Here is a 21,661-nt window from a genome sequence, read left to right on the forward strand (position 1 = left end):
CAGGCTCTCCGATAACCTCAGTGACCGGGCAGGTTGATAATGGAGAAGGCGCTCTCTCAGGTATCCTGGTCCCGAGTTGTTTAGGGCTTTGTACCCTGGTACCAAAATCTTAACTCTGGCCTAGTAGTGAATAGGCAGCCACCAATGGCCTGCCTCAGATATGGCAAACCTTTACATCAGGTATAGCAAATGTCTGCATTCTCAGGATGGCAGAGGAAGGCACCCCCTCCTCCCAGGCAGTTTGGGGTGGAAGGATATTTTGCTGCACAAACAACTCTTGGGGTCCCTTGGTAGTTAGTAGGCTTTGGGGGTGGGATGAGGACCAAAGAAATGGAATCACAACAGAAATTCCTGCAAGATTCTTGACGGGGCCTATGCCAGGGCAACCCAGCCATGCTATGATTTCGTGCCTTACCTGTCCTGAAGGCAGCAAGACTGTCTTCCTTGCTAGGCTGCCAGACAGGTATGCACCCCACGTCAGGCGAGGTCTGGTACTGGGCTAGGATGTGATGCAGCTGGGCAGCAGCCAGGGCTGGAAATTCCGCTCTCAGCATGGGCCACGTCATCTGAGCAAACCAAGGAAGGGCTGGATGAAGCTTCATTTATCATCGTTTTCAGGATTTATAAAAAGAGCAGCTTCGAATGGCCGTGGGCTTCTCCCTGAGACCATTTCTGCGTGGCGACTGACATTTAGCAGGTGCAGAAATGGACCGGGCAACTGGACTGGCACACACAGAAAACAGATTTCAGCCAACGCTGCCCTCAGACCGATCAGCGGCACGCCACGCTTAGCCGGTTTGTGGGACTTGGTCCTGAAAAACCCGCGCAAGGGCTCAAATTGTAATGTGGGCTGGGACGGTCCTCCTGGGTGAGAGAGACAACAGGAGAGAGCATTGCCTCTTGGCCTTCACATTCGGTCCCATTGCATTCTGGGACAGCAGGAGGGTTCCAACCATTACCCTCCCGCTAAGCCTGTCTGGGATGAAGATAAGAAGAGGGCAAGTTCTGGACTTGCAAAGCAGGTTCATATAACCACACGCCCAACGCTGTCCAATGTGAAAGGCAAGCTGATGTTTTACCAGGCCACAGAAATGGTGGCATGCTGGCCCTCATCCCTCTTACCCTAAAACATCTGGTCATGTGACACAACCCACAGATATTCTATGTGGCCAGCATCATGTGAGCCCAAAGCTGATTGGTGGCCTTGACTGTGCGGCCCACAAGATGGTGGCTGCATACGTAAAGCTCATCCCCCGCCCCCCCAGCTTCACTGCGGTTGGCACTCCCACTGCTTCGGGACAAGAAGCTTCTTCCTCAGGGCTGGCCCCATCATTAGGCAGAGTGAGGCAGTTGCCCTAGGTGGCAGAGGCTGGGAGGTGGCAGCACGGTGTTAGAGGAAAGAGCTGTGTGCCAAGCAGCCTGTCCTGTGCCCCCTAAGCTATTCTGCTGCCTTGAGGATAACATCCCATTGCTAGTGCTGAAGAAAGATTCAGCTACCAGTCCAGCCAACTTTTACACATGGAATGAGAAGGGGATGCCATCTTGTTCTTTGCCTCTGGCAGCAAAATGTCTTGGGCCGGCCCTGTCCTTCCTACCCGGGCACAGGCAGCCCTCACCTGCACCAGCTGGGAATTCGGCATGGCCAACAGGCTTGCCACGCTGGAGAGCTTGCCGAAGAACTGGTCCGCCAGCTGCCTGAAGCCCACGCTCTGGGCCCATTCCAGGAGAATCCGCAGGGTGGCTCGGACCTTCACTCCTCTCGACCAATGGAAGCAACCCAGGGAGGAGCCTGGGGACGAGAGGAACGGCATGGAAGGATCGCCACAGCGTCTTATTGGCATCGTGATGAATACGGCGCCTCGCCATCGGCGTACACAGCGCTCAATGGAGCGCAAGAAGCACAAGACAGATCCCCATCTCCAAAAGCCTATGGGCCAGAGGTGGGCAACTTCCAGGGGTCCAGAGGCCAATCCCTACCCCCACCCCAAACCCACCATGGGGTCACACCTCACCACTGTGTTGTTGCATTTGCTGCAAAACGGCTGATTTCCCTTCAAAGCAAAGTGCATTGGGAGTGCGCACCTTGTTTGAAAGTAAAATTGCACTCCCTGGATGATCCCTGTGCACCTTTTCTAAAAGGGAATCCGGAGGGTTTTTCCTGCCATCATTGAACGAAAACCGTGCTCCCTGTATGCCTGATTCTAAATGGAATTCAGAGCGGTTTTCCTGCCATCCTTGAACCAAAATTGCGCTCCCTGTGCGCCTGATTTTAAATGGAATTTGGGGGGGTTTTCTGCCGCTGTCAAACTGCTGAATTTCAGCAGCAAATCTGGCAGCTCAATGGTGGGGCAGTGGGGGGCCCAAAACTGGCCAGCGGACCACATTTTGGCCACCCCTGTTATCAGCTAAATGTAGGCTAGCAAGGAAGGGAAGGGCAAGAGTTAGCAACGTACTGCACACTTTCCCCACTCCCACAAAGCGAGAAGCTCCAAGGACATCTGATTTCAGTGGGAGGGTTAAACACATCCATAATTCTTTCACATTCAAATCAGTAGGTCTTGAATAATATTAGGGCCTCAGGGCCTCACATATGCAAAGCAAGCATGATTTCTATGAGAAATCTGTGGCTTCTTCCAAAACACTGGGGAGTCCTAGGTGGGGGAAACAGATGCCTCCCTTTCTCCAACACACTTTAGCTCTCAGCTAGGTATGAGGGAGAAATGTGTTCCATTCACACTGTAATGCAAATTTAACTAATTTGCACTTCCCCAACCAATTCACAACTAAAAGACAGTTATACTTTGATATTCGCACTTTCCCAAATTTTGAAACACAGTTCTCCAATTTTTAAAAAAATGCACGCTAGGGAATCGTGCGCACAAAAATGTGTATATGAATAAAAATAATGTTCAAAACCAGGGGAAATTGCTTGCAAAAATGAATCATTGGGGAAAAACTGTGTACAAAAATGAATGAATTAGAAGAAATGTGCACAGAAAAGTGTGCAAATTTTTGTGTGGACAATTCAACAAGTATTGCAGACTGAGGCAGAAATGGGAAGAAACAAATTTTAAGGCTGCAAAAATGGGCAGTTTAGCAAAACCAACATTGACAGATTCATCCACCCCGACTCTCAGCTGCATCCATCTAGCAGCTGCCCTAGTTCAGTGGTAGAGCCCCTCCTTTGCATGCCAAAGGTCCCAGGTTCAATCCTTGGCATCTCCAGGTAGAGCTGAAAAAACTCTTTCCTGAAACCCTGGAGAGCCGCTGCCAGTCAGTGTCAACAATACTGGGCTAGATGGACCCATGGTCTGACTCAGTATAAGGCCGCTTCCTATGTTGCTATGGGTGCTCCCATGATCCCAACATTGGTTTAATGCTCCCCCATCTCTTGCTCCCATAACATCCTTTGGCACTATCCACAAGAACTCCTCTTTGAGTAATGAATTCCCATAGCCATGTAAGTTGGAAACACAGAGGTCATCAGGAATGATTAATGAACAAATATTTCTTCTCAATTAAGCTGCAGACAGCAGTATTTTGCTATTTGCTGTTTCGAAGCAGAGCTCGGCAGCAAATTCTGCTGCCAGACAATACTGAGCTGGTGGGTGTGCCCAATGACGATTCCGTGAGGGAGGCTGTGAAGTGTGTGTCGGGGGGGGGGGGGAGGCACAGAAGGTCTACTAAGTTTGAAAGAGGCCTGAACTGGATATAGTTTGAGCGACGTCACACCGCTCCAAGATATGCCCCGATAGAAAAAAGCTGGCAAAATTTGCACCAGATCCCAGATGGAGCCTTCAATCCCTTCCGCTCTCCATGAAAGGGGATCTGTTTGTTGAGCAGGATGGGGGGGGGGCAGGTCAAGGAGCAGGCTGAACAGAGGAACCTGCCTTATGCTGCCAGACCGGGCTGGGAAACCTCTTTCAGCCTGTGGGCTGGATTCAATTTCAGAGGACTTCTGGGGAGGAGGGAGCTTTCCAGTGGCGGGCAGAGACAAAAGCAAAGGAGGTATGGCCAAAAGCAAAGGAGGTAGAGCCAAAAATACCACCATATTTTACTGCCAGTAATTAATCAATGTCGTAGTGGTGCTAAAAGCTCTAATGTGGAAAGAACTGATATGAGAGAGCTTTGGCTATTGGGCGGTATAGAAATTAATTAATTAAATAAATAAATAAATAAATAAATAAAATGATACAACATATTAATAAATAACCCGTTACTGGGTCCTCTACTGTGTTGTTGCCAAGAAGTGTATCAGTTCTATCTGGATGTTGAGTTGATCTAGCTGATAACTGCATGGTACTTAATTAAATGATCAATCATTAACACACTTCTGAATGCTGAGTAGGTCTCTTAAGTTGGATCACACTCACATTAAGAGTACTGTGTAAATCTGAACACTCAAGCACTGTATCGTTCTTCAGAAACAGACTCATAACTAGCGGGAATATTTGTGGTGGTTATAAAGATGGCTGAATTCCCTTTCGGAGAAGCTCTCAGGGGATGCATTCCAGGGGGTGTGGCCAAAGACAAAAGGGGCAGGGCCAAAAAGACAAGCATATTTTAGCTCAAAGCTCTTCCTGACAGTCACTAAGCCCTAGGAGAAGCATTTCAACCTCCTAGAATGGTGGGAAAACTGCACAAAAGCTGGAAACCACCAAACCAGTGACTGGGGGAAAGGGGGTGGGGCCCAGAGAAGGAGGCGTGGCCACCTGGGGAGAGCCAGATGAGGAACTGAGGGCCGGATTTGGTCTCCAGGCCTGAGCTTTCCCATCCCTGCATCAGACCATTGGCTCAGGGCTGTCTAGCACCAACTGGAAGCTCTCCAAGAACTCAAGGGAAATGTAGGTGTGATCATTAACCACATCTTTGGGTCCTGTGCTTGGGACTCTCCCCCAGTGTTTCTCAACCAGCCTTCCCCAACCTGGTGCCCTCCAGACGGGTTGAACTGCAACCCTTGGCTGAAAATGCTGGGAGTTGCACTGTAAACTAACTGATGTGGCATTACAGCTTCTGATCCAGATAGGGGCAAGGGGTTAACCCTTCCTAGCCGCCTGTTTTCCTGCCGAAAATCCCCCTCCGCCAAAGCTGCTTTCTGATGCTCAACCAGCCAACCAGATCTCTGCAGAGCTGGCTTCCTCCTTGATTCAGGAGGCTGAGTTCACTTTGAAACTCCCCGTCTCTTCAGAAAGGAGCACCTGCAGATCCTCAGAGAACTTCCGCTCCCAGATGACAGTCTCCACTCCTCTCAGCTGGAGCCGTCAGGAAGCAGCACTCAAGGAATGAGCCAAGCGCATCGGCTGACTCACCTTTCTCCATGAGCTGGTTGAAGAGCAGGGTGTTGGAGAAGAAGAACAGGTAGGCGAACATCTGGGAGGCGATTTCCAGGTGCACGTCATACTGGTGGAGGAGGTCCAGGGTGGCCTGGTAGACCAGCACCACTTTGCGGATTTCCTCGGGCAGTGGGGGAGACGTGAGCCAGCCGTCACGCCCTTCGCTTTGGAATGGGTTGCATTCCAGCAGCGGGGGCAAAGACACATAGAGAGACTGAACATGGAAGGGATAAAAAGAGGAAAAGCAGATTTTTACTTATTCCTAAACACATTTGCGCTCCAGCCTTCCTCCAAGGAGCTCTGAGAAGCTAAGAGTAGTTTTCAGGTGGAGGGGGGGATATTCTGGTTTTATCTTCACAACAACCCTGTGAGGTAAGTTAAGCTGAGAAGAAGAGCACCTTTCCCAAGGCCATCCCATCAGCTTCTTGCCTGAGTGGGAACTTGAACCTTGAGAGCCTCCATCCCAAAAATCTTATCCACCATACAGAGTTCAACAACACCAGAGAGGTTTCAGGGCTACAGCTTGGCCAAAGCAGCAGTGTTGCAAAACTAGGCTTTGGGCTATGGAAACTGGAACTGCAAAAAGGCAGAAATGCATCATCCCAAGAATCTCAGCTTGCAAGTATGTGGGCGATTTCTGATGAAATCTCTGAAGTCTGGGGGAGAGACAGAGGAATGGGAAGGACTAAACAGAATTTACAGCCTCCCCCAACCTGATACCCTCCAGATATATCAAACTACAACTCCCATAATCCCCAGCAAGTGGGTAGTATGGGAGCTGTAGCCTGGTTGGGGAAAGCCGGTAGGACTTCAGTCCTCAATCGCTCTTTCCCATGGCTATTAGTGAGGAAATCATGCAAAGCAGTCAAAGCTATAAAACCGCGCACACTAGATACAGGTCGTAGGATATTAAGAATACAGAAAGAATCATGCTGGATCAGACCAAAGGCTGTCGTATCTTGTCCGGCCTTCTGTTCCCAAAGTGGCCAACCAGTTGCCTGAGGGAGACCCACAAGTTGAACATGAATGCAATAGCACCCTCCTGCCCATGTTCCCCAGCAACTGGTGTATACAGACACATTGCCTCTGATACTGGAGGCAGCATATAATCACCAGGACTCATAGCCATTGACTGCCTTCTCCTCCATGAATTTGTCCAATCCGCTTTTAAAACCATCCAAATTGGTGGCCATCACTACATCTTGTGGTAGCGAATTCCATAGTTTAACTCTGCGCTGTGTGAAGATGTCCTTCCTTTCATTTGTCCTGAATCTCCCACCAATCAGCTTCGTGGGAGGACCCCACTGGGTTCTAGTATTACGAGAGAGGGAGAAAAGTGTCTCTCTATTCACATTCTCCACACCAGGCATAATTTTGTACGCCTCTATCCTGTCTACTGCACTTACTTGCCCTTTTTTCGAAGCTAAACAGCCTCAAACGTTGTGACCTTTGCTAACAGGGAGAGCCAGCGTGGTGTAGTGGCGAGAGTGTTGGACTGGGAGTCGGGAGATCTGGGTTCTAGTCCCCACTCGGCCACGGAAGCTCGCTGGGTGACTTTGGGCCAGTCACAGACTCTCAGCCCAAAATACCTCACAAGGTTGTTGCTGTGAGGCTAAAATGGAGAGGAGGAGGATTACGTACGCCGCCTCGGGTTCCTTCAGGAGGAAAAAAAGGCAGGGTATAAATGTAATAAGCAAACAAACAGGGGAATTGCTCCAGCCCCTCGATCATTTTGTTTGCCCTTTCTTGCACCTTGTCCAGCTCTGAAATATCCTTTTTGAGGTGCTGTGCCCAGAACTGCACACAGTGTTCCACGTGAAGGGCTAAAGGCGTCCAGTCATAGTTCCTGCCCAGCAAGAGGTCTAGCCACCACATGGCAGCAGGCCGAGATGATGGAGAGGGCTGAGGTGATAGAATGGACCACACCACTTCTGGGGGATACCATTTATTTAAAGGTTCCCCTATGTTAAAAACAACCATCACGGCAAATAGAAACCTAGCACAAGAGGCAATAAGCTACTCCAGACCCTCTTTCTCCAAGATGCAGGTTTTTGCTGTTGGGAACTGTTTATTTGTTTACATGGGGGAGCATCCCCCCTACCGGTGGTCTAAAACGGTACAGCCCATAACACCACTCTGGGATGCTCACCGCTTCATCCCGCTGCGTGCGTAGACCAGGTCCTGAAATGACCCACACAGAAAGTGGGGGAAAGGGTGTCGGAATGGGGGAACAATCTTTCCACAAAGAGGGAAGGCGGAGGCCAGGTGGGGTGGGGTGGAGGAGAACCAGGAACAGCTGAGGGGCGGCGGAGGGAGACAGGCTGCTTCCCAACCAGGAGTCCCAAGTCCCTCCATATGCCAGAGCTGGCAACGGGCTCTGGGCAAAAGGCAGAGTGTCTGTGCCAGTTACAGCTCTCTCTCCGGTGGAAAGTGGTCCCCACCCTTTGAACACAAATGCCCTTTCTTTCCACTTGCACACTGCGTGCTCTGTCTGGCTTTGCGGAAACGGCAGCAAGAGGTTCCTTTTCCTCGTGCCGGGGACTCAAGAGGCCATTGTTACCCACGTGGCATCTCTGTACCAGCAGCGTGGCCAGGGGTCCTTTTTTTACATTGGAAGGGCGGCCAGAGGATGGTTTAAAGACAAAGGACCCTAGGACCTATGTTTGCCCTTCTGCGGTTGGCACCTGGACAGCAGACTGAGCAGGCAGGCACAGTAGGGTGAGGTGTACTGTATTTCTATTTAAATTCTGACTTATTATAATTTAAGGGTACAATTCTATGCACATTTAGAAAGAAAAAAAGTCCTACAATTCCCAGCATGCCCCAGCCAGCCATGGCTGGCTGGGGCATGCCGGGAGTTGTAGGATTTTTTTTTTTTTGTCTAAACCTGCATAGGATGGCACCCTTAATTATTTTAACTGAGTCACACACGAGCTGGAGGCTGATGTGGTGAAAGAATGAGCTAGCTGGTTCTTTCTTCTTTGCCAGGGATGGTATGTTTCTCCCTCCTCCTTTTCTTTTCTCATCCCCTCAAAGTGCCCTTCCAGAAACATGCGGAGGCCTTCGCAGGAAGACCACCATGGATCCTAAGGAACCAGTCCATTGCCCTCAGGCAAAATAGGGTCCATCATGGGCAGTGGTTATCTTTCTGCTCCTGGTGGGGGAATCATTTAGCACCTTGTCTGAGTGCAAAGTGTTGCGCTGTGCCTTTGAATAAAGTGAAGGCCAGGCGGAAGGGACAGCATGCCCTTCTCATTGAATATGGCTATTTGTCATGTGTTCGCCAGCAGAGAAATAGTCTAACCTGATCATGTCTAGCTTCATCATGGCCAGTCCTTTTATCTTCACAACAACCCTGCGAAATAGGTTAGGCTGAGAGGCAGCACCTGGCCCAAGATCACTTACAGTCAGCTTTGTGGTCAAGTGGGGATTTGATCCCCACAAGGCAGTGATCCCCTTCATGGATCACTGCCTTGTTGTGGCGAAGGGGCTTGCGTAACTCAGTGAAGCCATAAGCTATGCCGTGCAGGGCCACCCAAGACGGACAGGTCATGGCAGAGAGTTCTGACAAAATGTGGTCCACTGGAGAAGGAAATGGCAACCCACTCCAGTATTCTTGCCAAGAAAACCCCATGGAACGTATCACAAGGCTAAAAGATATGACGCCGGAAGATGAGCCCCTCAGGTCGGAAGGTGTCCAATATGCTACTGGGGAAGAGCAGAGGGTATTTCCAAGTAGCACCAGAAAGAGTGAAGCGGCTGGGCCAAACCCGAAAGGACACTCAGCTGTGGATGTGTCTGGTGGTGAAAAGAAAATCCGATGCTGTAAAGAACAATATTGTTTAGGAACCTGGAATGTCAGATCAATGAATCAAGGTAAGCTGGAGGTGGTCAAACATGAGATGGCAAGATTGAACATCGACATCTTGGGAATCAGCGAACTAAAATGGACAGGCATGGGCGAATTTAATTCAGGTGACCATCATATCTACTACTGTGGACAAGAATCCCTTAGAAGAAATGGAGTAGCACTCATAGTCAACAAAAGGGTGGGAAAAGCAGTACTGGGGTACAATCTTAAAAATGATAGAATGATCTCAGTACGAATCCAAGGCAAACCATTCAACATCACAGTAATTCAAGTCTATGCCCCAACCACTGAGGCCGAAGAAGCTGAGGTTGATCGGTTCTATGAAGACCTACAACACCTTCTAGAACTAACACCAAAAAAAGATGTCCTCTTCATCATAGGGGATTGGAATGCTAAAGTAGGAAGTCAAGAAATCACCGGGATAACAGGCAGGCATGGCCTTGGTGTACAAAATGAAGCAGGACAAAAGCTAATAGAATTTTGCCAAGAGAACATGCTGATCATAGCAAACACTCTTTTCCAACAGCACAAGAGGCGACTCTACACATGGACGTCACCAGATGGTCAATATCGAAATCAGATTGATTATGTCCTTTGCAGCCAAAGATGGAGAAGCTCCATACAGTCAGTAAAAACAAGACCTGGAGCTGACTGTGGCTCAGATCATGAGCTGCTTCTTGCAAAATTTCAGCTTAAATTGAAGAACGTCGGGAAAACCACTAAACCGTTCAGGTATGACCTAAATCATATCCCTGATGAATATACAGTGGAGGTGAGGAATAGATTTCAGGGATTAGACCTGATAGACAGAGTGCCTGAGGAACTATGGACGGAGGTCCGTAACATTGTTCAGGAGGCAGCAACGAAATCCATCCCAAAGAAAAAGAAATGCAAGAAAGCAAAGTGGCTGTCTGATGAGGCTTTACAAGTAGCTCACGAAAGAAGGGCAGCGAAAAGCAAGGGAGAAAGGGGAAGATATACCCAACTGAATGCAGAGTTCCAGAGAATAGCAAGGAGAGACAAGAAGGCCTTCTTAAATGAACAATGCAAAGAAATCGAGGAAAACAACAGAATGGGAAAGACTAGAGATCTCTTCAAGAAAATTGGAGATCTCAAGGGAACGTTTTGTGCAAAGACGGGCATGATAAAGGACAAAGAAGGCAGGGACCTAACAGAAGCAGATGAGATTAAGAAGAGGTGGCAAGAATACACAGAAGAACTATACAGGAAAGATCTGAATGTCCCTGATAGCCATGATAGTGCGCTCACTGAACTTGAGCCGGACATCCTAGAGAGTGAAGTCAAGTGGGCCTTAGGAAGCATTAGTAACAACAAAGCTAGCGGAGATGACAGTATTCCAGCCGAGCTATTTAAAATCCTAAAAGATGATGCTGTTAAAGTGCTGCATTCAATATGCCAACAAATCTGGAACACTCAACAGTGGCCACAAGACTGGAAAAGGTCAGTTTACATTCCAATTCCAAAGAAGGGCAACGCCAAAGAGTGTTCAAACTACCGCACAATTGCGCTCATTTCACATGCCAGCAAGGTGATGCTCAAAATCCTACAAGCTAGGCTTCAGCAGTATGCGAACCGAGAACTACCGGAAGTACAAGCTGGGTTTAGAAGAGGCAGAGGAACTAGAGATCAAATCGCCAACATTCGCTGCATCATGGAGAAAGCAAGAGAATTCCAGAAAAACGTCTATTTCTGCTTCATTGACTATGCTAAAGCCTTTGATTGTGTGGATCACAACAAACTGTGGCAAATTCTTAAAGTGATGGGAGTACCAGACCACCTTACCTGTCTCCTGAGAAACCTGTACGAGGGTCAAGAAGCAACAGTAAGAACCAGACATGGAACAACCGATTGGTTCAAAATTGGGAAAGGAGTACGACAAGGCTGCATATTGTCACCCTGCTTATTTAACTTATATGCAGAGTACATCATGAGAAATGCCGGGTTGGATGAATCACAGGTCGGAATTAAGATTGCTGGGAGAATTATCAACAACCTCCGATATGCAGACGATACCACCCTAATGGCAGAAAGCGAAGAGGATCTAAAGAGCCTCTTGTTAAGGGTGAAAGAGGAGAGTGCAAAAGCTGGTTTGAAACTCAACATTAAAAAAACTAAGATCATGGCATCTGGCCCCATCACTTCCTGGCATATAGAAGGGGAAGAAATGGAAGCAGTGACAGATTTTACTTTCTTGGGCTCCAAGATCACCGCAGACAGTGACTGTAGCCATGAAATTAAAAGACGCTTGCTCCTTGGGAGGAAAGCTATGGCCAACCTAGACAGCATAGTAAGAAGCAGAGACATCACCTTGCCGACAAAGGTCCGTCTAATCAAAGCTATGGTTTTCCCAGTAGTAATGTATGGCTGTGAGAGCTGGACTATAAGGAAGGCTGAGCGCCGAAGAATTGATGCTTTTGAACTGTGGTGCTGGAGAAGACTCTTACGAGTCCCCTGGACTGCAAGGAGGTCAAATCAGTCCATCCTAAAGGAAATCAACCCTGACTGCTCATTGGAAGGACAGATAATGAAGCTGAAGCTCCAATATTTTGGCCACCTAATGCGAAGAGAAAACTCCCTGGAAAAGACCCTGATGCTGGGAAAGACTGAAGGCAAAAGGAGAAGGGGACGGCAGAGGATGAGATGGCTAGATAGCATCACGGATGCAATGAATATGAACTTGAGCACGCTCCGGGAGAGAGCGCAGGACAGGAAGGCCTGGCGTGCTATGGTCCATGGGGTCACGAAGAGTCGGACATGACTGAACAACAACAACGGGGATTTGAACTTGGGTATCTCCAGTCTAAGTCCAACACCCTAACCACTACACCACAAAGGCAGCAAGAGTGAGTGACTGTGACAGAAGCAGTTTTTCCTTGACTTGCAACCTTGGCTATAACATTGCCAACATGCGCCCATGACACAAGAAATGCATCAGCCTCTGAAGTGACACAGAAATTTTTGCTAATTTGGGGGGCGGGGCGAGGGAGGTTAAGAAAAAGAAGAAAGGAAAGTGACCCGAATTGTTTGTAAATAAAACCTGGAGATTGAAACAACCGCCTTTCTGATGCTAAACTTCTCCTGTCTAACTGAAACGTTTGTTGTTCGTAAAATATAACCTAGTAGCTGGTTCTCCACGTCCCGGAAAATGTCTAAGGGTTGGAAGGAGTTTCTTTCCCCTTCTCCCTCTCGCTCTGTCATCACTCTCCGTGACAGTCACTGCAGCCATGCACAGCTCGATGCGCCCATGGCGCAGTGCAGGACGCAGAGAGCTGCAGCAGCAGTGACTCTTGCAAAGAATTGCTTTCTCTCGCATGGCGCAGCCATCTGTGCAATCAAGTTCAAGTCTATCGACGCAGCCATTTCCCTTCTCCGCCCCGGTCTGCCTCTGTCTTCGCAGGCAGGCAGCGCCTGGTGTCGTCAAGCCGGTCAGAGCTATTCTACATATTATGGAAAACGAACTGGAAGGATTCTAGACTGCACCGCTTCGGATAGAGAACGTATTTCTATATGCTACCCAATATGTTCTAGTTTACCACATGCAGGATGTTAGGCAACACAGAGAAATATACCTCCCTTCCACCACCTTCTGCCTCCTCAAAAAGGGTTGGTGAAAAATCAAGGGTAAGACTGGTTCTACACATGCAGCAGACGGAGGCGGTAGAGAGGGCTGGGCGCCATTGCAGAACACAGGTCAGGGATACCATTTTTTACAGGTTTCCCTACATTAAAAAAAAAAATCCTGCAAGTAGAAAGCTAGCATAGCTGGGAGAAATCTTTCTCCCTGGTATGCTTGTTTTCTACCTGCAGTCGAAGGAGGGCTGTCCTTGCTGTTGTTTTGCACTGGGGGAGCATTGAAGCAGGTAACCCGCACATGCAGGTTTGCCAGCCTTTGGGCTTCGGCGAACACCCAACCTCCTCATTGTCCGAAACTGGCCCTGCTACCGGGTGTACCTTGGAGATGTAGTAGACGCACTGCTGAAAGGTATACATGATGACTTCCTCGAGAACCGTCATGGCTTCCTCACTGGCAGTGATCGTCAGGGAAAAGAGAGACTCCTTGGAACCTAAAAGGAGGGGAGAGAAAGCATTAGGACAGAGCCCCAGATTTGAAGCTACAGCTGAACACCGGTTTCTCAATAAGTGGCGTGCCTGGAGCTCAACTCAAAGTGGCTCTCTCCTCAAACTTGACTAGAGAAAGACAGTATTTTTTTTCCCTCAGAGTTAGCGAGATTTTCTACACAAGGCTGCTAATCCGTTGTATTTGCTCTCAGTTTCACAGCAGAATTGAGATTCGAGCACTACACGAAGAGTGTTTCCTTTCCTGCTTTTCCATTATATACACTCTAGGCGGCACTGTGGTATAGCAGAATAGCTCAATTACACAGCTGGAAGAAGTGTTTTCTTTCCCTTTCACAAATAACACTGCATTTTCCCTGCTCAAAAGTAATAACTTGCCGAAAGTGCTGTTTAAAAACAGAAGTGAAACTGGAGGGTCACAACATCGTGTAAAGATCCTGTAAACAACTGTAAGTAGAGAATGACGAGCACGATGTAAATGCCTCATGTGGAAAAGCTCGAAGACAGTTTGAAATAGGGGATTGCCCAGGGCAGACATTTTTAGCTAATTTAGGTTCTTTTAGGTTGTTAGAATAGCAGCGACACGATGCAATCATACCTCTTTGCGATGCAATCATACCTCTTTGCTCTGCTCAGTTTTAAAATGGAAGGCAAGCATCAAGATGGAATGTTTCTGCTCAGAGATAAAGTTCCAGACATTCAAAATGCTCCCAGCTAAAGGTCAGGATGTGGTTTAAGGGGTGGACTCCCCGTAAGAGGTACTTGGGAGGGACCAGATATGAGTCAAGTAAAAGTTACAGTTATGGACTGACAAAGACATGATGTCATCAAGCTAATATCAGGACTAAATAATCTTTGAAGGGAACTCTTATCTGGAGTCATCTTGATGTTTCTGAGAAAAGAGGCAATTTTGGGGATTAATTTTAGTCAAACTGGCATTTTAACATTCTAATTTGTCAATTTACCCTAGTCTAACCTTCTCCCTGACATACTAGTTTTCTATATGCAGGAAAATTTTGTATGAATTTTGTATTCAGTCATGCAAGCCCCCCACTGGGGTCTCATGTGGTACAGCCAGGACAGACATTCAACACTATATTCAATAATAATAATAACAACAACAACAACAACGATGATCTGTGAGAAGTTAAAGAACAAGACAGTTTTTGCCCACAGGCTCCCAATCTATGATGTCAAAGAAAAAAAAAAGAGCAGGAGGGAAGACGAAAATGAGCCAATTTAGGTACCAATTCTTGAAGTTAGACTACCTCAGCAATATCATCAGATCTGGGCAGGCCGACCTCCCTGCCTTTAAGTACCCATGCATACACAACCCAACAGTCCTTAATCCTTTGGCCTGTGGCAAAATCCTCTGGGAGAATTGAGTATGACTTTCCTGGAGTCTGTCAGTTCACTTTTCAACCGGCTTCACACATGCCTGTCCCTTTGCCAGGACAGCCATCCAGAACGAGAGAGAAAGCACGCGAGTGCTGATTGGAAACGTAGCAGAATATGAATTTTCCTGCCACCCCCATCCCGTTTTATTTATTTATTTATTTATTTATTTATTTATTTAATTTATTGCATTTATATCCTGCCTTTTTTCCTCCTTAAGGAACCCAAGGTGGCATAGATACTCCTCCTCCTCTCCATTTTAGCATCACAACAACAACCCTGCGAGGTAGGTTGGGCTGAGAGCCTGTGACTGGCCCAAAGTCACCCAGGGAGCTTCCATGGCCGAGTGGGGACTAGAACTTGGATCTCCTGACTCCCAGTCTAACACTCTAGCCACTACACCATGCTGGCTCTCTAGTTTTGACCTTCCTATTGGGCTACAGCATGAGAACCGAGATAGGCAGGAACAGGGAGAGCATCCAGAACTCAGCTTGGTTCGCTCCCTCTGTTTTCCCAGAAGGGATGCTGGAAGAGGGCAGGGAAGATGAAGGGAGGCTGCGTGAGTGAGGTATTAGCCAGGCTTCACCCACTGGGCTCGCCTCCCTTGTGCTGGCAGCTGTCTCTGTTCATTTGAGAAGGGGGATTCCTTCTCTTTGCAAGGGCAGTGGGAGGCAAGGGCCTGTTTTCTGGCGGGCAGGGGTTAAAGAAGCCGGCGATATTGAGCCCGGGAATTAAGGGGGAATGGTGCAACCGTTTCACGTGGGCAGTCATAGCGTGGTCTGGCTGATGTGAGTGACTGGACAGCAGGTTGTACCGGAGGAAATTCAAGTCTTGGGCCGTGCTGTCAATGGAAAACATCGACGTGCAGGCGTGGGAGGCTGGCGGCGCCGGTTTCGGTGGGGCTGTGAATCCATTCTGGGTTTTCGTCAGAACCAGCCAGAACTCTAAAGTAGCTATCCAAGCTGCTGCACCCATTTTGGGCCTAGGATTCAGCACCTTGGATAGTTCCGTTGGAGTTCTGGCTGGTTCTGACTGAAACCCAGAAGGGAATCACAGCCCCACTGAAATCGGAGCCACCAGCCTCCATTGAGTCAAGGCACTCATTATGGCAGGCACAGTAGCCAGGAGAGTGCAAAAATGCAGGCAGCTTTGTTGATGTGTGTGTGTGTGTGCGCGTGCGTTTACACACACACACACACACACACACACACACGTATGTATATGTATATTTGTGGCTGGGAAAATCCATTTCTCCCCTAGCTACTGTGAAGACTGTAGCTAAGCTCAGAGGAACAGGGAATCTTGAGTGGGGGGTGGCATCGTCCCTGCTAATCAAAAGGCCCCGGGGCTTTCACCTTGCAGGCCCTGCCTCCACAACACCACTGGGTTTATCCAGCACAATACATTCTACGACACCTTCAAGGAAGCCATTGGTAACACGACTGCAGTGCAGTTCAAATCTCCCACCGACCCAACGGATAGTCCGGCCGAGGAGAGAGTGCAGGCCTTACCTTTGATATCCAGTTCCTCTTCCATGTTCTGGATGTAAACTGGGGATTTCTGCTGGACGAAGTACAGGATCTCGATGGAGTTAGACATCCAGAAGAGGACATGCTGCAAATCCGGCAGCAGGTCTGTGACGGTGAAACGGGAGAGGGACATGGGATCCTGGCTGACGAGACAGGCGAAGAGTTAAAAGACATCCAGCATGGAGAAAGATGTTTGCATTCTTGCAGCTGACCCTGCCCCCCCCCCCGCCTCCAAATGGGATCTTTGCCCCTAAGCCTGCATAGCAGCAAAAGATAGCCTCTCTGGGGATATTTTGATCACTGAGCTAATGGATATACCATCTGAAGCTCACATGCAAAACAAAACTGTATTTGTGTGACTGATCCCCAAACCTCTCCCTCCCTCCCACACACACACACACACACACACACCACCCATTCCCAAATCCAGATATACCAAGATTCACACTGAAGGCCGAATCAGACATTACTTTAAATCCATATCTAGCAACTATGTCTCCCCCCCCCCCTCATTTTTACTCTAGAGGTCCCAGGAGCCCAATTGAGACGCTAGCATAGGGGGTAGGGAGGACTTTTATGATCCGAATTGTAACCTTCTAAAAAGCTTATGTTTATCTATTTTATTTGCTACATTTTTATACTGTCCAGTAGCCGAAGCTGTATGGGCGGTTCACAAAAACTAAAACCCTAAAAATAAAACATGATAAAACATAATATAAAACCCTTCAAAGTTTAAAACAGAATAAAATCAGAGTAAAGAACAGAGTAAAAGCCAGTAGCAGTGCAAAGACGCAAAAACACGGTGATGGATTTAAAAACAAAGCCAATGGACTAAAAAAACTGGGAAGATAAAAAGGTCTTCACCTGGTGCTGAAAAGACTACAGCGCGGGCGTCAGGTGAGCTTCTCTGGGGAGGGCACTCCACAACTGAGGTGCCAACACTGAAAAGGCCTTCTCCTTCATAGCCACCCACCTCACCTCATTTGGTGGGGGCACCCGGAAGAGGGGCTAAGGGGGCTGTTGAGAAAGTTGGGGGGCAGGGAGGTCCCTCTGCAAATCAAGCGCTACAGTCTCGGGCAGAGAAGGTGTGTTTTCCATCACCTGCTGCCTGGCCCTTTTCACTAGGGATGACAGAGATGGAACCTGGGACCCAAAGCCAGTGCTCCAACTGAGCTATGGTCCCTCTCCAAATCATCTTCAACCAATCCCTCTTTCTTTCCTCTTCACTCCATCTCCTAGGCTGCCTGCTGCTTCACAGGAGGCAATTTCCACTCGCCCCAGGCGAGCAGCGGACTGCAAATTTGCCATCCAGTACCGGATGGCCAAAGGAAGATGCAGAGCTTTTGCTCGGCGTCATCCAATTCAAACAATATTGTTTTTCCCCTCATGAACACAGACATACAAATCAAGTCTAACTCAATCCCGGCTGCAACTTCTGTGCTCACTTTTCATCTGCTTTGTGCAGCCTCGTCTGCGTGTAGGACTTAAGTTTGGCATTTTTGTCCTTTTGATGCCAAATTCTTGGGACTTCTGAATTTTTTTTAAAGATTTGTTTTTTAAATGACCACCCAAGCTGTCTCATTCCATTGCGCCTCTGTTGCTGACAGTATTTTCATTTCTCTTTTTGTCTGTTTTTGAGCATGTCCCAAAAATCATCTCCACTAACTGGGCCACGGCAGCCTTTTGCCTGAGACTCCAGACAGCCGCTGCCGCTCCGAGCCAAGAGTACTGGGCCAGATGGTGCAAGGCCCTGGACCTGCAGAGCAGAAGGGACGCAAATTCCAGCACCAGGGGTCCAACTGCCACTGGGAGGCTGGATCCCCTGTCTTCCATGAAAAATATCATAGCAAGGGAAAGATCAGCATGGGCTGCTGGGCTATGTGTATGTGTGGCCTCATCCATTGGCTGCAGAGAGCTTGCTCCCCCGCTCTCTCCAGAAAGACTATTCTGCTCCAATTGCCAGCCGCAGATCCACAGGGAAACCCGTCCATCGGCCAGAGAACTATGGGCTGCTGGGCTGTGTGTATGTGTGAGCGGTGGTGTTCCTCTGCTAAGAGGAGGGTCCGCAGCTCACTGGCAGAACATACGCCATGCATGCTGAAGACCCCAGGTTCGATTCCTGGCATCTTCAAGTAGGGCTTTAAAAAAGCCCTGCCTGAAACCCTAGAGAGCCTTTGCTGCCAGTCTGTGTCAACAGTACTGGGCTGGATGGACCATAGAATCATAGAGTTGGAAGGGACCTCAGAGATCTTCTAGTCCAACCCCCTGTTCAATGCAGGCTCTGTGCTGCAGGGTGCAGCTACAGCATCCTTGACAGGTGGCCATCCAGTCTCTGTTTAAATACCTTCAGTAAAGGAGAACCCACCACCTCAATAGCCGTCCCCTCAAAAGCCAGTCTATTCTACTGCCCAACAGCCTTCACTGTCAGGAAATGTCTCCGAACGCAGAGCTGAAAGGTGCTTCTTTGCAACTTCCAACCATTGGTTTTACTCCTGCCCTGTGGAGCAGAACAACTCTGCTCTGTCTTCTGCATGGCAGCCTTTCAGATGCATGATGGGAGTTGTAGTCCAACACATCAGGAGGGCACCAGGTTGGGGAGGGCTGCTCTAACCACAACATCAGGCTGGCTCTACCTGCTCCTTGCTTTCTAAGAAACTTCCTTTGGAATATGCGCTTTCCTCACCCCCAGCCAGCGGAAGCTGGTGGCTCCGATGTCGGTGGGGCGGGGAATCCGCTCCGGGTTTCAGTCAGAGCCAGTCAGAACTCTAAAGCAGCTATCCAAGGTGTGAAGCTCCTTTAGAGTTCTGACTGGCTCTGACTGAAACCCGGAGCGGATTCCCCGCCCCACTGACATCAGAGCCACCAGCTTCCGCTGCCCTCAGGCCTACGCTGAGGAGCTGGTCTCCTCCATCGACGGCCACCAGCAGAGTGTTTGTTGAAACGAATAAATAAAAGCACATGGACACATTTCTCCGTTTCGGCGACGTTTGCCAGAACGACAGGCCCCACGGTCCCTCCTGCACTCTTCACTAAGATTGTTCCAATTATTAAAGAGGACAAGAATAAAAAAAAAAATCTGGATTTGGTTCCCCGCGTCCCCGCTGGGACTGAAGCCTGCTGCAATAATAATTCAAGCCTTCGTGAATGGATTGCCTTAATCGAATCTCTCTGATCTTGCACAAAAGACCTCTGTGTGCCGCCGTGTATTTCTGGGCTCTGCCGTCAAATATTTAAAGGAGGGGGGGGGGGAGCCACAAGCTAATCACAGCGCTGATCATGGACGTACAGCCACGGCTCAGACCGGATAAGGCAGCAATATGCACAGGGGAAAGCGGACTGATACGGCTGCACTTAGGAGGCAGATACACTGGTCCTTTTCGCGCTTCACCCGTCGGAGCCGTGGCAGTCGGTCCTCGGAGGTAAACAAAACAAAACAAAACAACAACTCAAGCAAAATTCCATCCCAAATTCTGTGCCGACGCCAGCAGCATTCTGCAATCTACACAAATTATGCAAACGAAGCAAATCGGCGCATCAGGCATCACACGGACACCAGGTTTGTCCTCGGGAGCCTCAAGCCGGGGGAAGTGGAGCTGGAGCCTAGTAAGCTACGGCCTGAACCTGTATCTCACCTGCAGCCTGTGCATGACCACGTCACAAGCCTCAGGCCCATTTGGCCATCATCCACCTGTGTCAGACCCATTGCAAAGCTAAGCCCCAGACCGACATGCTCATAATGGCTTGTTCGGCCTGCTGAATTTACTGCGCTTCTGCTACTCATGGTAGCATAGTAAAGAGCTACCGCAAGACACTCAAAACCTGCCCTCGTGACCTCCCAAAAACTTACATCAGGCACACACACTTCCCCCCAATGTGGCAGAATTTGGCCGCTGCCCATGCATAAGATGCATGCCGGACTCCCTTCAGGGATGCCCTGTGGAGGCCTCTCTGGCCAAGGTTTTCAGCAGATCAGACTGCGCAAATTGCTTTGCTGGATCAAATTATTGTCCATCTCATCTGGCATTCTTGTTGCCTCTGGAAAATTAGGGCATGAACGCAATAGCCATTCCCTGTTATTTATCCCTGTAATGTGGTACTCAAAGTGACTCTGTCGTTCCTTGAGGCTTGAAGGGGAAGCTGGTAGCATCTGCTGGCAGTCAGATCAAGGCAGGAAGAAAACAGGACCTTGGATAGCTCCACGTGGGTCCTGCTGGCTGGAACTCTCTCATACTATAATAATAGGAGGATGTTGTCTCAGCAGGGCGCTAAAGCCAACTGAAGCCTTATGGGGGCTGCCAAGACCTGTAGTGTGGACAGCTTCACCCCTCCAGGAGCAGCTGACTGGATTGTTAAAGTGCCCTCACCTGATTTTGTAGCCTGAGTCTTCTGCAAAGCAAGGGAGATGGAGTTTGTGCTGGGGATTTATCCTCTGAGTCAGAGGATGATGGCAGGGTTGTGTCCTCTGTTCAGGAGGGCCCTGAATGTCCTACCCCAAGGAAGTAGCCTGTGCCTCATCCTCATCAAATTCTGCAGCACACTGGAAGGATGAAGGGAGTCATGACACCCTCAAACCGAACATGGAGGTTACCTGTTGCTGTTTTAATTTATATCCTTTTTGCAATTTTTACTTCTGCTTTTAAAAAAAGGCATACAAAAGATGACCAGCATAGTTACATCAAACCAAGAAAAACAAAAGGACAGCCAACGCCATGTTTCTATGTCAAACATATCAGTTCTGCAGCCAGCTTAGTTGAGAGGTGTGTTGTGTTTACCCTTGCAAGCAAATCATTCTAATTATCAAAACACCACCCTTCACCTAACCTGAACTATCCAACCATCCACAACAGTTCATCTGAGTTAAACAAGAAGCAGACACAACTTGATAAGCGGCCACCATCCAGCTCCCAGTGGTGGCCGATCTGTCCCACAACTGCCACCATAAGGGCTTCTGAGAAAACATCGTGCCCTGATGGGACTGGATGAAGAAACAGACTAAGCCTGAATTCAAATGAGAGACTGCAGATGATAAGAAAGAAAAGAGGAACAGGCCACTCCAGAAGGGCAATAGATGCAGGTCAAACCTGAGTACACTTGGTTCCAGCATAATTATATTCCCATCCATCTGGGCAATTGAATCAAGCATCGTTTATCATTTTTTTCATTCCTCCCTTCCAATCCCTTTTCTTGTGCCTCATGTCTTTTTAGATTGTAAGCCTAAGGACAGGGAATATCTGATTATTGATTCTTATAAGCCACTTTGACTGAAGAGTGGGATAAAAATTCTTCAAATTAATAATCACAACAACAACAGTAATAGTTCTCCCTTTTTCTTTTTAGTCTTTCAGTTTTAAAAATGTGTTGGTGCTTTTTAAGTCCTTGCACTGCTGCTGTTGGGTTTCCTTTGGTGGTTTTAATTTGGTGGCGGTTTTAATTTG

At 48.5% G+C, this 21,661-nt stretch overlaps 1 protein-coding gene across 1 annotated transcript in view; it reads right to left on the reverse strand.

Annotated features, from left to right (window-relative positions):
- The window catches only part of RADIL (Rap associating with DIL domain), a 90,953-nt gene that overhangs the window by 24,803 nt on the left and 44,489 nt on the right, over window positions 1-21,661 (reverse strand). The window contains exons 6-10 of the mRNA XM_084818289.1: window positions 16,209-16,369; window positions 13,177-13,289; window positions 5,310-5,547; window positions 1,617-1,789; window positions 416-566 (exon numbers count right to left, since the gene is read on the reverse strand). Coding sequence (XP_084674415.1) covers window positions 416-566; window positions 1,617-1,789; window positions 5,310-5,547; window positions 13,177-13,289; window positions 16,209-16,369 — 836 coding nt within the window. The remainder of the gene's footprint in view (window positions 1-415; window positions 567-1,616; window positions 1,790-5,309; window positions 5,548-13,176; window positions 13,290-16,208; window positions 16,370-21,661) is intronic.

The sequence above is a fragment of the Heloderma suspectum genome, chromosome 12, assembly GCF_057233095.1.
Source record: "Heloderma suspectum isolate Gila_16-S chromosome 12, 16-S_ref, whole genome shotgun sequence".
NCBI classification, from domain to species: domain Eukaryota; kingdom Metazoa; phylum Chordata; class Lepidosauria; order Squamata; family Helodermatidae; genus Heloderma; species Heloderma suspectum.